Genomic DNA, 16,128 nt, shown 5'->3' on the forward strand with positions numbered 1-16,128 from the left:
TTAATTTAATAAAACAGTAATTAATAAATAACATAACAAAATATTGCACATAAATATTTGGACCTGCCAAATTATAAGGGGCAAATTCAATACATCAAGATAAATTCTTTATTCCTATCCCCGGGTTCCTATCAACGTGTAATAAGTAAATTGAAAATTCATGCCCGTTGCTAGCGAAAAAAGGGCATGTTCTATTGGCATGTTCATGGCAAGATCTGGGCATGTTAATGGGCATGACTCATGCCTGAATTTTTGCCTGGGATGGACTATACACTGCAGTTTTTTTACTAGAATTGCTGGAAAAATATGGCCCCTGCCATCCTATTTGCCTTAACATTGAATCTGCCCATTGTTCTTTCTTTGAAAAAGATTAACTCAACCGATTAATCAAATTATTATCATAAAATTAATTGACCTTAATGTTATTTAACAGTCAATTTGTCAAATATATAAGCACAATTTGGTTTAGACAATAATCATGACAATAATAAACGATATTGTGTAAAAGAATGAAAGTATTAATTCAACACGGCTAAAGGGGAAACGCCTACTATTTCCGTAGGGGTGTAGGACAGGTGTTTTACCATCGTATGAATGGGTGTCTTCTTGAAATGGTTTCTAGGCTCAGGTGAAACGCCTTAAGCTCGTCGTTTTCTTCGACACGTATATAGGCCTATATAATGCGTGATAGTTTTAGCCTGAGAAGAGGTATTCTTGTCTCAGGTTTTAGCTATCTGAGTAAACTGAGTAAAACAGAAACTGATTATTTTAATCATCCTTAAAAGCTTTTTCATCAAACAAGTAATATATTAAATTACAATTTACATCCATAATTATAATTATTATTAGTTTAGTTTGTCACTTAAATATGTGACATAGTATAATATGCATCAACACCATGACGCTAGAATTCCAAACATCCTCGTCTATCACAACACAGTTCCTTAACCCAGTACATTTGTATATACATTGAATGACCTTTGACCATACGGGTACAAAAACTCATACTCCACTACTTGATATCAAATTTTGAGACACAATTGTTGAATGGAGGTCAATGAACAGCGCCGCTGAAAATGAGACCATTTTTGACTCCTTAGCTGAATTTATACTACATCGCTTAGCGATATCGATTGGTTTTTAGCCAATGAAGTAGAACGCTTTTTGTTGCGTTGGGAAAAGCGCGCTACCTTATTGGCCAAACACCAATCGCTCTTCGCTAAGCGATAGAGTTTAAATTCAGCTTTAGGGCGACCTCGTTATACGATGTTTTGAAGAGGGTATCAACGATGTTTTAAAGAGGGTATCAAATATTGCCTGCAGTGTCTATAATCTTTAAAGATATGCAAAAACGTGCTATAAAATGCATATCTCTGTTTACAGATAATTTTGCCACAAATTTAAATTGAGCGAATGATTTATAGCAAAATGCTTTGAACTTGTAAATTCTTGTCACGGTATTTTTAAACAGACGTCAGATTCTGATAAAATGTTTGGGAAAATAATAACTAAATAGGGAACTAGAGGGGTTACCACTCAAGCTGAACCATGGGGCTTCGGGAAGTTCATTCAATTCATTTAAATTATATAATTTACAATAGGCCTATTATCAAAATCATATATATAGACAAAAATTAAGCATTAAGGGACCGTTCACAAACACTTGTTAGGGGGGCCTGATGCAAAAGGGGGCCCTTAAAAGTTTTGACCCTCCTAAGGGGGGCCTGAAAAAATGACCACAAATTTTCCTGGGAAAATTGAGTTTATATACTTTTCTATGGGGTTGACCCATAATTTTCATGTCAAAAAGGGGGCCCTGAAATTTTTGAGATCTCGAAGGGGGCCGATTTTTTTTGTATCAGCCCCTCCCCCCCAACAAGTGTTTGTGAACGGTCCCTAACAATAAAACAAATTTTATTAAGTAGGTATATAATGAGATGTATCTGAAGCATACAAAATTATATGATTATTGCAAATCACAATCGCAATTTCCGAAATTATATATTAGAACAAATTTATATTAAATATTTACACAGAAAAATTATGATTAAATAGCAATTCAATTAATGCAAATCACAATCGCAATTTCCAAGATCAAATATATATAAATATAATAGAACAAATTTATATTAAATATTTACACAGAAAAATTATGATTAAAAAGCAAAATGCATATACTTAACTCAGTAACTCAGCTCAGTAGATTTTGAAAACGAGAAAAAGTATATTGTGGTATACCATTGTCACCCGGGATCATACCTTCTTGGGATTTCGGATTTCCAGATCTGAAAAGGGCTAAAAATAGGAATATTGATCTTATGAGGAGTGTCTCCCCGGTGGGGAAATTATTTGTATTTAGGCCTATATATTTTTTACTTTCTTTTTTCCCTTTCATACACCACTGGGGGGTCATATATACCTTCTTGGCATTTCAAGATATGAAAAGGACTCACATGAATATATCTAATTTAATAATAATATATTTCCATCAGATATTCTACGTAACATATTATCAATTTTACGACATCAAACATTCGGTAAAACTTAAACATTGCTGGAAATAGAATGGAAAAAATAGAAATAACGTAGATATGTTACATCAAATATTCTATGTCGAATAGTCGGGGTATGTAGCGGCCTTAACTCTACTATAGTATTATAGTTTCCTATTCAACACCTATCAACCGGTATACTGATATTATTAAATGGTGTGTATGATGTGTGTTGAAATGACAAAAATAATGATAAATTTTATTATAACATTCCATTATAGACATATAAATAGTGTCTATGTTCGGGGTTCGACCTCGAGTGAATGTAAAATGCACGCCTCGATAAATTCACTTTCTTTTTCGTGAATATATGGTAATCGGGTAATACGATTTAGTTATCACTGGTTATTGCATAAAAGTTAAATTTTATACTTAAGTCGCCGAGCGACGAACAATTGAGCAAGTCGCTGATCACACTAGGATCCACAACATGCTCATCTATCAGGGCACAGTTATTCAACCCCAATACATTTGTACATTCATTGAATGACCTTTGACAATTTGGGTACAAAAACTCATACTCTGCAACTTGAAGTCAAATTTTGCACTATGATTGTTAATTGAGGTTATTGAAATATGCCACTGGAATGAGGCCATTGTGGTCCATAGTAATATGCTGAGGGACGAGCAATTGATTTTTGACCAATCAGGTAAAGCGATTTGTTGTTGTTTGAGAACCTGATTGGTCAAAAAAAATCAGTCGCTTTGAGCCAGCTATGCCGGAAGTAAATTTATTAGAGCACTGATGTTTCAATGGTTATCATGGTTATTATGTTTATCTGTGGTTTTATTCTTTCAGATCACTATTCAGATAGACAGGTCGAAGGCAGGCTCTAATGTATGTTGTATAGGTGTTGAAATCCCGGTCGAAATTTAGCCGTGGATTTGTCTAGTTTTCATCATGGGAGGAAACGTTTCCAGTACCAATGTAAGTTTTTTGATGTTTTTCTTACTAAATTCATCGATAATCGATTTGATTTGTTTTACCAGGTCACTTTACATAATTTATATACTGAATTATGCATAATAGACTTATGAAAGTTAATTGATGGTAAGTTTCACGTAACATCCATAACCTTGGGTATGTAAATCTGTGCAATGTACATGTATATATTTATGTTTATATTATTATTATTTGCTCAATGCTATTTGATAAACCTGTGCAATGTTTTTTATTATTCTTAATGCTATTTTTATTTTAATAATTTATGTGCAATACTGTGTAATTTATAATGCTAATGTTTGATCACAATTTAGGTTGGTATATAAAGTAAGGTGCATAGTTGACTACACTTACGAAGTCTGTTTTTAAGGTGGTACTACGTGACGTCACCCCCTGATACATTTTGTGACTAATTTTGCATTTTTCTCAAAAAATAACTTCACACTGGTAACAAAAGTTATGTATATTATAAGGGCAAGGAATCTAATTACTTCGCTGAAAATTCAGTGATTTAAGACAAGTGGTTCATTATATGTTACGAAATGAGGTACATTCTAGCAGTACCTCTTTTCTTATCATAAATAACGTACCGCTTGTCCCGAGTTCTGAAATTCCAGTGTAGTTACTGGATTCCTTGCCCTATAATATACATAACTTTTGTTACCAGTGTGTTATTATTTTTTGAGAAAAATGCAAAAATAGTCTCAAATTTATCAAGGGATGTAGTACCACCTTTAAGAGAGTATTATTTATTTATTTAATAAATTGTGTATTTTCTTCATCTCATTGGTATAAATGAAGAAAAATAGAAAAAAATGGAACTAATTTCAAGTTTTCAATTATGTCCCCGTTTTTTTCCGAATCGGTCAGCAACACCTTTATCTAAAATTATACTTGTTAAAAGTACAAGTAGTTTCACATCCGAGTTCAAAGTTTGGCAATTGCTGATAATTATTGTTGGTCAGAGAAGGTGTCTCACACTTCCCATAATGCATTTCTCCCATTTCAATTTTCTGGACGGATTTGTCATCTGGTGCAACATGGGTCGATAGTGACACAATTAATGTACCTCAATGAACAGAGCGCATGACTATCGACCAATGTTTCCAGTCCAATCTCAAAACAAAAACAAAGGAACCTATTCTAATGGGAGTGTCAATTGATCTGTCATGTTGCAAAGGATTCTGGGAAGGGTAATATATCTTCTCTGATTGTAGGTCGATACTATCGTTATCATCAGGATACCACAATGACACAGCCTCATGTCTTGTGGCAGAGTTCTAAACATCCATTTTATTCGACAGCCAGGTATAGAGGTAGACTATGCCATAGTCGAATTTTATTAAAAATATGTTATTATTAGTCATGATGAACCCATTTCGTTGAACTCAAAATTATACTGATGTTTATTAAAATTAAAGTATTCAATAGTAAAATGGTCATAAAGAGTTAAAAATATCAGACGATTAGTGACAATAAAAGTAATTGAATGCAACATTATCTTGCATAATTATAACGGCTCACTTTAATACTGAACAATTCTGATTCTGGAATCTACCAGTTTATTGATAGCGAACCCCGAAATTTCGACTAGGAACTTTGAATTGTAAGCAGAACTTTACCCCCTGGACTTTGCTCTCTAAAAACACACTGTCAAGCATACTTGTTTATCAGTCCATTAACCACAAGTACTAAGCATGGACGCGCTAGATGTTTGATGAGAGATTCAACAACTCCTCCTATACCTTTGTACAGGAGCCAGCCGTTGTTAATCCGTGATGAATCCACACTTTTACTGTAGCGTATACGCGAACGCGAGCGAGACTACGCGTTACGCAAGAGCGCGTAAAATTCGTCATGCCTGGAACCTTTGTGCGTATGCAAGCTTACAAGTTGAATTCAATATTTTCAGATAGTGGCTAAATTTTGCCGTTTTATTCTGTAGTTTTATTGATAATATTAACAGAGATATCATCGAAGTTTTTGTAAGGCTTAGTGACAATGATTAACTAACATTTCCTCGTGAAATAATCGTGAAGTATACGATCTTTAGCTTCTTTTCGTTGTTGAAAGGATTCAATCATGTTTCACCGTTGTTCATCACCGTTTAACAACTCGCGTCCGGCGCGTCTGCGTGGTTTACTTCGCTCGGGCAGCTAAAGCTGCCCTCGCGAAATAAACCACGCAGATTGACTGCGGCCACATCGTTGTTAAACGGTGATGAACAACGGTGAAACATGATTGAATCCCTAATTAACTTTCGCGTCAACACAAAAGCGCCGCAAATACCACAGACAGTTGTTTACGGTGTAGTTAATGTTAATGGTAATGGCGCGGGCCCAGACGATTTAAACCATAGCGAGGTATGGGCGACCAATCACAAGGCAGATCCATTTGAAGATGCATTACATCATGGACAATTTTAGTTAGGCCAGAAATTGGCCTAACTCTCCATAGAGTCCCGTGTTAAAAATCTTAACCACAAGGCAATGTCAGTAGTCCACTTGGGAAGCTAACAAACAGAGGGAGTAGGGTGACTGATCAGATGTGAAAATCTATTAATTGTGCACACATTAATTAAATCAGAGTTTTAAGCTTAAATACAATATCCAGAGTATGCACAATGGGCAAGTGGACTACGGGGTAGTCTAGGTATAGAGGTGGCATTCAAGACAGGAACATCACCATATGCTAATTAGGGTCAGGGGTTAGAGGTTAGGGTTAGAGTTGGGGTCAGGGTTAAGGTTAGGGGTTAGATTTAGAGGTCATTTGTCTTGTCTTAAATGTCTGCTGTGAACCATTTATCATTGGCCCATGTGGTTGTCTTTCTAGTGCGTTGATCAATTTTAAAGGCACCATTTTCATCAAGATTGGGGCAAGTTTAAAATTTTGACCCTTAAGAGGTCAACGCTTGACCATTGACCTTTTTGGTAATAACTCAGGAACGGTACATCGTAGATAGGTAAAACTATACATTTTCTGAATCCTTATGACCAGAGGAATACATTTAATAGTAATTATTTTCGACACAATTTGATGAAGTTTGAAATTTGACCCCATGTAAAGTTTAATGACCTTCCCCCACCCATGGGACAATATTTTGTTTTGAGAACAACAAAATTTGTGAACTAGGGACTTTAAGGATTGCGGAGAAATAGGTTATAAATACATCATGTGGGTGCATGGTAACAATAGCTGGGAATTTAATTGGTATATTAGAGTGCTGAACAAACGTTCGGAATTGTATTATTTATTTAATTCGTGAGAACTTTTCTCGATATTTAAACAACTTGTTTAAAATAACCAAATTTCAAGATGTTTGGTGCACAGAGTTGGCTTTTAATTAAGCAGAGTTTGTGCACTGCATCTATTTCAAGGGCGCACACTACCATTTGTATTTCATATTAACTTCCACGGTGAAATCTTGACCAAAAAATACTCGGAGCTGAAATTCCATACCCAATAAAATCATATCTTATCGACACCAACATTTTACCTGCATGTAAATTGTATATGTAGATATAATGAAATATTTGGTTTATTCCAGGGGCATTCGCGTGTGCTAAACTTTTGTGTGAAATCAGTGACATTTTAGAAATAAATTGAAAGAATTTGATTATATTTGTTTGCACAGTCATTCAAGGCGCGCAATAAGAATATAATAATTGTATATACGCAAAATTGATTGTAGAATTTGTATGTCATGGCAAAATAAAATGATTGAACTTGAGCTTGAATGTCACTGATTTCACGCAACAGTAACCGACGATAAATGATCATTTAGCAGTAAAGATATTCTAGGTATTCGTGGTATTGATCATGAAGTATGGACCACAATAGCCTCATCCCAGTGGCATAGTTCAATAACCTCAATTAAACAATCATAGTGCAAAATTTGACTTCAAGTTTCAGAGTACGAGTTTTTGTACCCAAATCTTCAAAGGTCATTCAATGAATGTGCAAATGTATTGGGATTAGAGAACTCATGCCTTGATAGATGAGCATGTTGTGGATCCTAGTGAGAAGGGATCTGACACACAGTGGGCCACTTGCATGGCCTTTCAGCGCAAGCGTATGGCAAGCCACGAGGTTCATAACGTGCGGTCTGCTACGCGCAGCTGGCTTGCCATTTAGTGTATAGACACCCAGGCGTAGACAAACACACAGATAATTTGTTATTTTACATAACGTTATGTAAGTATAGAACCTCATGATAATTAAGAAAAATTCACCTCAGAACTATGTAATATTTACCAAATTAATTTGATAAATATTTTACATATTAGGCCTACATAATTCTGAGGTAAATTTTACTTAATTATTTTGATCTTACTTACATAACGTTATGTAAAAATTTCTTTGTAACGTTAATTAAATGTTTTCTGTACGTGTACCCAAATTATGGTTATTTGTATCTTAGTGCCATGCACCCCTCCTCTCCCCCACCCAACCCTGTCCCACCCCACTCAAATCTATGCAACCAAGAAGGTTACTCCTAGCTTGTCATCACGGTCATCATAATTTTTGGGTTCGTTTTCAGAATCATATACGTTGCCTCTGTCATTGGACTACTAGTATTCCTTAAAATAAGTGCGCACCTTATCTGGATTTCCAGGTTTGCTTCCTGAAAACGACTGAAATTCCACAGTTGCCAATGTTACTGGAAAAGCTTGGAAATACAATAAAAAATTATAAGCGCGTATAAAAAATCACGGAATTGTCAGAAATGAGCTCTCAAATTGAGGATTTCCGATTTTGAATTATTTTTCTGCTGGATATTTTCACCTTTTGGGCACTTTAAAAGTTTGGATTTCCAACAATCACAACTGGACAAAAAGTTCGGAAATCCGAACTCCTTTATCATGTTTGCATCTATTGGTCTACTCCATTTAAAATCCAAAATCTTCAACAGGGTAGCCGTTGAAGATTTTGGAAATATTTTCCACAAGGGGAGTATGAATTTCAAATGGAATGAACACATTAGCAGCTCTATTTGAAACTCACTATCTCCTTCAGTGCATGGAAGATTCGGGTTGAATCTTTTCAGAGGGTGCATGAAATTCAAATATAGCTGCCTAATGTGCTCATTCCATTTGAAATTCATACTCCCCCTGTGGCAGATATTTCCAAAATCTTCCACAGGGGTAATGTGGATTTTAAGTGGAATATCCCATTTTCTGGAATAGTCCATTCTTTTAGTCGTGAATTTATTTTCATCCATTCTTTTCCAGGAAAATCAAGACAGAAAGGGACGACACTACGCAGTTAGTTTTATGTTGAGTTTTGTTTTAGTTCATCATTGCTTAATTATAATTAATTCATTTGGTATATTTTCATAACATTGTGTCTGTACTTTTCTTACTCTAACATAACCCGAATTTTCAAAATTATTGTCAATTTGTTGGCTCTGAAAAGAGCCGTTCAAAACTCAGTTGGTTTCAAGTACTTAAGCATACACTCTTTGCAAAAAGGTGCCGGGGTTCTACACACTCTTCACACACTGGTTACGGCTTGATTGAGGGTTTATTTCTTTAAAAATAAAATGAACTCTAATAGCCTCTAATTAATTATGCAGATTGAAATGAGCAAAATGCTAAACGTAATATATTGCTATTTTATTTGTACTTCATTATGTACCAAGTCTCAGCTATAGATAGTCCTATAGTTACTTGGCAACTTTGCGTAATTGGGAATAGGTAATTTACATCTTTTGCCTCGCTTTCAGTTTTCTGCTTCGCTAACTCCGGCCTAATTGGAGTTAGCAGAGCCAAACGCCACCAACGGCAGCGAAGTGGTCAATTACGTAAAAGGGGATTGTTTAAAAGAAAATGTCCCGGAAAATGTGTGCATTTAGACAGAAATTGCTTAAAATCGTAATGGTTTTACTTTTACACTTTGCACTTCAGAATCTATATATAGGCCTACACTGAAATTATGTGATGTCATGTGCTATGTTTATTTATGACTCCCCCATACTGGTCCTACTACACACACTCAGGTGATGTTGATTGTATAAAGTCCTTGGTAATGTGAGGTATAAGAATAACAACTTTCATTTTCACAGAATTTCAGACCAAAAAAGTGAATCAGGGGGGAACTATTTTCGCAGAATAGGCCTATTTTCGCTTATTTTATAAGCTTTATAGGTCACCTTTGATCCTTGTCACCTAACGAAACTACTAGTAATCACACATTTTTCCATGTTTGCACCACAAGTGATAGTAATACTAAATCATCTGGTATCAATGCTATAGTATTGACTGTGTGCATGATTTTAATTATCTGTGTTCTAACAGAATATTTGAAGTAGTGCGTATGATATTTCAATATACCAATAATTCGATTTTATCTAGCCTGTTTATATGCATGATATTGTTACGAATAGACAGAAACGGTTTGTCATATTGGACGTGTTACATAACCGATGTGTAAACGCAATAATATCACTGTAAGCATAGACCCATGCTGTAAGTCTGAAATGAACATCTTAGATTTACAACGGATTGAACATTTCACCTGTCTACCATATCTATCCATCCGCGTCATAATTAGAGAATTTTTGTAATAGTTATGACACGATGACCAATGATATACATATCATCCCAGTAAAAACGCATCAAACACCAGCTAGGTACTACGTTTTGACATGAGAAATATGTGTTTTCATTGGCGGCGAAAGCATTAAAATTGATTGTCGGACGAACATATTTTGGTCTAATTTTACTGGGACATTTGCGCGTGAAGTGCGCGAAAATCTTTCAATTTCACACTATTTTAGGCCAAAGTGGATGTTTAGTTTGCTATTTGTTGGGCCAGTACAAGGAATCGCGCAAAACGACCCTATATTTCGTAAATGAGCACAACAACATCCATTATTATGTTTTGATGGATCCAAGTTGTGATAATATTGGATCCAAAACATAATAATGATAAAATTGGATGCTTTACGCCCAATATTTATTGGTCTCGCTATGAGTTTTAAAATATTGGACTCGACTACGTCTCGTTCAATATTTTAAAACTCATAGCTCGACCAATAAATATGGGCTCAACCGATCCAATTTTATATCAAAATATGCGTTCACTGCACTGTTCCATCTCCTGCACATACAAATAAATCACAAAGTTTAACAAACTACCCTAAAAATTCGTTCTTGTCCTAGCTTCTTGTCTTAAATAGGCACATGCTTATTAACGAATTTTTACGGTATTACACAAAAGCACAAAATAAGCGCTACTATACCATTTTTCACCCTGATGTGGCTGTGACGTCAGTGCGCATTTCATTGGGCGCAGCTTCAAGTTGTTTTAGCGTTCGCTCAAAGCGCTGGTGTACACACACCCCCGCTTAAAGATGCCGCATAGATGCGCGAGCGAAACAGCTGTTTCAACGTGTTAACGTCACTGCCACATCAGGGTGAAAACTGAAAAATGGTACAATACAACTTGGGTAAGAGATTACTCAACCCTTCAAAATTGGTCAAAAAGCACGCAAGTGACGTCATTTATCATTACGCGTCACGCGTACAAATAAGAATTTTTATCCAAAAGAAACCCATAATTATTATCAATTTAACTCTCTCCCCACGGGTGTCGACTTAATTTTTTGTTGAAAATTCAAAAATTTCAGAATTGTAAATGTTCATGACCATGCATATTTGGAATCGACATGACAAATGCATTAAAATGAGTACAAACAAGCCTAGTATTGGTTCAGTGGTTTTTAAGATAGATCTTGATATTTTCAGAAAATATCTTAAACTTGGCACTTTTTATGTTGACAGTTTCAGCCGGACTACAAGCCCTACCGTCTAGCCTCACCTTTCAGCGATTTGGAGCACTCGTACGATGTGGTTGTAATCGGTTCCGGTTATGGGGGCTCCATCGCCGCATCACGGGCAGCCAGGGCCGGACTCAAAGTCTGCTTGCTGGAGAAAGGAAAAGAATGGCGTCCTGGGGATTTCCCGGAGAAAGAATTGAACGCGGTGAAGGAGCTACAGATGACTGTACACAATGAGAAGAAAGGCTACGGTAATTATTTATGTCGAGGGTTTATGGGCAAAAAAGCCCTATCTGCAATAGCTGCCAGGTGCCATATTTTTAGATTGTGTACAATAATTATATAGAATGCAAAAATGGTCGAATGTTTATAGGGCAGCTATTGCGGATACGGCCTTCTGGCACTAATGCCTCGATCTGACATATGGAAATTTTTTCAAGATCCACAATCTTATGTCTCAATCCCCCGCTTCTTTTCAAGTGATGAGGGAGGCCAAGGTGTGTGCTCTCGTTTATCTCGGAATACACTCAAGCAGTCGTATGGGCTTTCATTACGTTGCTTCTCCCCTTAAAACATTTGCCAAGTTTTCTTGACAGCTTGAATTGTAATTTATGGGAGTATGTGTCTGTATCTGCCGCTGACACTGAGGTAACCAAATTATCAGTTTTTCAAACTGTCTGTTAGAAAGAGGCAACGATTGGGTTATCATACATTAATCTTGTTCATCCTGGCTTGTCAAAAAGCTGTTCGATGCAATTGGTGGTCACACGTTTAAAGAGTTAAAGAAGGTCACTTACAATATAATGCTAGGGGCACTTTTGGCTATGTTGGAGGAAAGAGCTATTACCCTCGGTGAGAAATGACATCTTTTTAAGGGACCTATAACGTAACGATGTAATCAAATCAATAATTGAATCAATTTTATACTTCTAGGAAATTATACCAATCTGTATGATCTGTATGACATCATCTTTTTAAGGGACCTATAACGTAACGATGTAATCAAATCAATAATTGAATAATTTTTATACTTCTAGGAAAGTATACCAATCTGTATGATCTGTATGACATCTTTTTAAGGGACCTATAACGTAACGATGTAATCAAATCAATAATTGAATAATTTTTATGCTTCTAGGAAATTATACCAATCTGTATGATCTGTATGACATCTTTTTAAGGGACCTATAACGTAACGATGTAATCAAATCAATCATTTTTATAATTCTAGGAAATTCTACCAATCTGTATGACCTGATCGTCAGTCCAGATGTTGCTGTTTTACAAGGGTGTGGTCTTGGTGGCACGTCGCTTATAAACGCTAATGTAGGCTTGGACTGCGAGACAAGAATCTATGATGACGAGGTGCGTTTTCTGTTTTGTCTATTTTGTTTATTTGTTTGTTTGTGTGGATGTTTGTTTGTTTGCTCAAAAAATATTTCCGTATGAAAAGCACCAAAGTCCTGATATAATTACGCTGATAGTTTTTGAATGTATTGACTCACGTATGTCTTCACTTTTTGTACAGCGTTGAGAAAAATCGCGACATTATTCCCATATTTGACTTTTGCCCATATGGTCCAAAGTCGATGTGGTCAGCCTTCAAAATTTATAAAACATCACTTTTAAATGAATACTAGTCTTAAATTACAACTTTGCTAAGTCCCGGTAATTTTATAGGTCACCTTCATATAAAACGACAAGCCCAAAGTTGACCATTTTCTTATGATCGCATGTACTGCAAAGGTGCCGAATTCGGAAGGCTTGAAACTCTTTGTTTTGTGATCTTACATATTTTCCCTAAATTTGTTTCATTCTCGCATAGGTCTGGCCACAAGCTTTCAGGGATGATCTTGAAAAGTTTACCACATTAGATCGTGATCGCGTTTATGACATGTTAAAACCGACAGAATATCCTGACAACCACTTGGATATGGACAAACTTCCCAAAATGGCTGCCATGGAAAAAGCCGCGAAGCATATAGCGGATATAGAGGATCTGGAATATGATAAAATATTACGCAAGTAAGTGGTTATTTTAGAGGCATTTTGTCACATAATATAAATGAAAGCATTGTGAGCATGGGATAGGGATGCGGTACGTCAGCGGATATAATAACCATATCCTTTATTACCATCCGTCATAATTTATGATAATCACCTGCAGGCTGCAGTAGTGTTGCAGGATTACTTGTTGTATCGGTCTATGAAAGTCATCCTAAATGGGAAGGCATCTAGCGAGAATCCAATAAATGCAGGTGTTCCACAGGCATTCATCCTGGGCCCATTTCTGCTCAACCACTAGGCCGTCGCAGATCACAGCTTAACCTTCCTTTACTGCAATTAAACTTTCATTGACCTCAAGTACAGCTAAGAAGCACATCATTGGTTTATAAAATTGGGTTTATTTGCAATGGCATAGTCCAATGCAATAAACCCACTTAACAATCATTGCCCAAAATGTGACCTCAAGCTATGAGTTTCTGTGCCCATGACATAGTAAAGGTCATTCATATCAACAAAGGCATGTTGTTGGGGTTAATGAACTAGAGATTAATGTGTTTGAGATCTTAGCGTTACGGATAGATTAATAATAAATAGCTCCTTAATCTTTTCCGTTCAACTGAAATCCCCTTTATTTCAGAGTACCATTGTATGTCAACTTTAAGAACAAGGAAGAGAACCACGTTGGTATCCCACAACCAGCGTGCATCAACTGCGGGAACTGTTGTGGCGGCTGCAACACAGGAGCCAAGAATACGCTGAATATGAATTACCTGCCCGATGCCAAAGCACATGGGGCCAAGATGTTCACGGAGGTAAGACTGCAAGTTATAACACAGCATCTGAAAATCAAACATAGAGCAGATGCCTTTCAAACTGGGAGCAGACCGATTTAAACATGTCTTCCACATTAACGCTCTCAATGCGGGTGTCGACTGCAGACAAATTTCAATTTTCAAAATTTTAAATTAAAAAATTTCAGAATTGTAAAGTTTCATAACCATATTTAGAATCAGCATGAAAAATGCATTAAAATGAGTACAAACAAGCCTAATATTGGTTCAGTGGTTCTTAAGATAGCTCTTGATAGTTTGAGAAAATGCCTCAAACCTTGGGACTTTTTTTTATGTTGAAGCCTATGGCTAGCACGCAGAGCATGGAGTATCTGTTATGCGAGTTCGAGACCTGGCGCAGTTCTTGTTTGTTCTTGTGAATAATTGAGCTAACTTGAAATTCCCCTGGACAATGAACTGCTTATTTTGTCCTAGTTACCTGTACGAGAACTCGATGAGCTGATCATGGCTACGTTGGCATATTGTGGTGCGTACTAGTATAGTGTGCGCTTTTCAGTTGCAGCTGGTTGTTGCTTAGATATTAGGAGAGTCTGGTCCAAACATGAAAAGAGATGGGATCTTCGGCATACGCGCAATGTTCTTGCATGACTTGACATTACTAATAATGTTTGCTTATTATAAATCATCGCAAATATTTGGGTTTTTTTTTTCTGAATCCAGGTTGAAGTTAAGAACATAACTCGTGATGAGAAGACCGATAGCTGGCGGGTGCACTATGTACATCACGGCCAAGATGCATTCGAGAACAGGGAACGTGTAGTGCGAGCTCAAGTAGTGATCCTTGGTGCCGGTTCCTTAGGTTCCACAAACATTCTCCTCCAATCAAAGAATAACGGACTCGAATTGTCAACCAACATTGGACAACGTTTTACCACGAATGGTGATGCCCTGGGGTTTAGCTACAATGGTGAAGACAAAATTCGACCAGCTGGGAAAGAAGTGCCGAAAGTCAGGAAGAGAAGGAAGGGCCCTGGACCATGTATAACGTCCGTGATCGATATGCGACATCGAACGGATAAGGGACTTGGGGAGAGCTATGTCTTGGAAGATGGTACGCCGCCATGCTCGGTTGATGTTCCGTATAAGTTCTTGCTACGATGGGTTGATTCTGGTGTGGATACGACCCCTGGGGAGAATGATTGGCGAGAGTGGGGCAGGCATCTCGTTGGGAAAGGCTGGAAGAATTCGCTAGCGTTCTTGTCCATGAGCAATGATGATTCAAGTGGAGAGCTGAAGCTTGATCCTAAAAACGGACGTGTTTGGGTGCATTATCCAAAAGTAGGAGAGGGTGATAACTTTCAAGTGGTCAAGAAAGGAATGACCCATGCTACAACGGCGTTGAAAGGTTACTTCGTACCAAATCCATTTTGGGGAGGCTTAGCCGCCAAAATTCGTGATACCAAAGGTATCGTCACTGTGCATCCTCTCGGTGGGTGTATAATGGCTGAGAGTGGAAAGGATGGAGTTGTTAACCATGCGGGACAAGCATACAAGGGCGACACAGATGAGCTGCTGTCTGGATTGTATGTGATGGATGGAGCGGTGATGCCAAGGTGTCTTGGAGTGAACCCATCCTTGACGATAGCAATGGTAGCTGAGCGATGTATGCGATTGATGGCCGAACAACGTGGGTGGAACATTGACTATGCCAGTACGAAAAAGATTGGTAAGTTTTAAAGGCATCACACTTTGTGTTAAATGAATGTTATTAACAATTTCAAAGAGGCAGACGCAACCACTTGCCCCTGAAATTGCGAATCTTTTTCATTATTTTTCATTCCATCACTGTCATGTAGATCATCAATGGAGAAGGTTGATCATCGAAAGTCCTGGACCTCTGTCTGACGCAAATATGTATATATTTCTATAATAGCTATCCACCGTTTTCATGATTAATCAGTTGAACACATTGGTAGATGTCTTGATTGTATGATACATAAATTAGTTTGGATACTATCAAGCAACAACTCTGATTAAGTCGGCACTTTTATTTTG

At 36.9% G+C, this 16,128-nt stretch overlaps 1 protein-coding gene across 4 annotated transcripts in view; it reads left to right on the top strand.

Moving 5' to 3' along the window:
• Positions 1-16,128, top strand: part of LOC140141166 (uncharacterized) — a 34,913-nt gene that overhangs the window by 12,644 nt on the left and 6,141 nt on the right. For 3 of the 4 annotated variants that reach the window (XR_011857367.1, XM_072162957.1, XM_072162956.1), the window contains exons 2-8: positions 3,352-3,480; positions 8,727-8,759; positions 11,280-11,526; positions 12,507-12,640; positions 13,101-13,300; positions 13,920-14,094; positions 14,794-15,799. Coding sequence is in view for 3 of the 4 variants with exons in the window: in XM_072162957.1 (XP_072019058.1) it covers positions 3,454-3,480; positions 8,727-8,759; positions 11,280-11,526; positions 12,507-12,640; positions 13,101-13,300; positions 13,920-14,094; positions 14,794-15,799 (1,822 nt within the window). In the remaining variant the exon portion in view is untranslated. The remainder of the gene's footprint in view (positions 1-3,351; positions 3,481-8,726; positions 8,760-11,279; positions 11,527-12,506; positions 12,641-13,100; positions 13,301-13,919; positions 14,095-14,793; positions 15,800-16,128) is intronic. The other variant, XM_072162958.1, reaches the window with a different exon arrangement.

This window comes from Amphiura filiformis, chromosome 19 (assembly GCF_039555335.1).
Source record: "Amphiura filiformis chromosome 19, Afil_fr2py, whole genome shotgun sequence".
Taxonomy (NCBI): Eukaryota; Metazoa; Echinodermata; class Ophiuroidea; order Amphilepidida; family Amphiuridae; genus Amphiura; species Amphiura filiformis.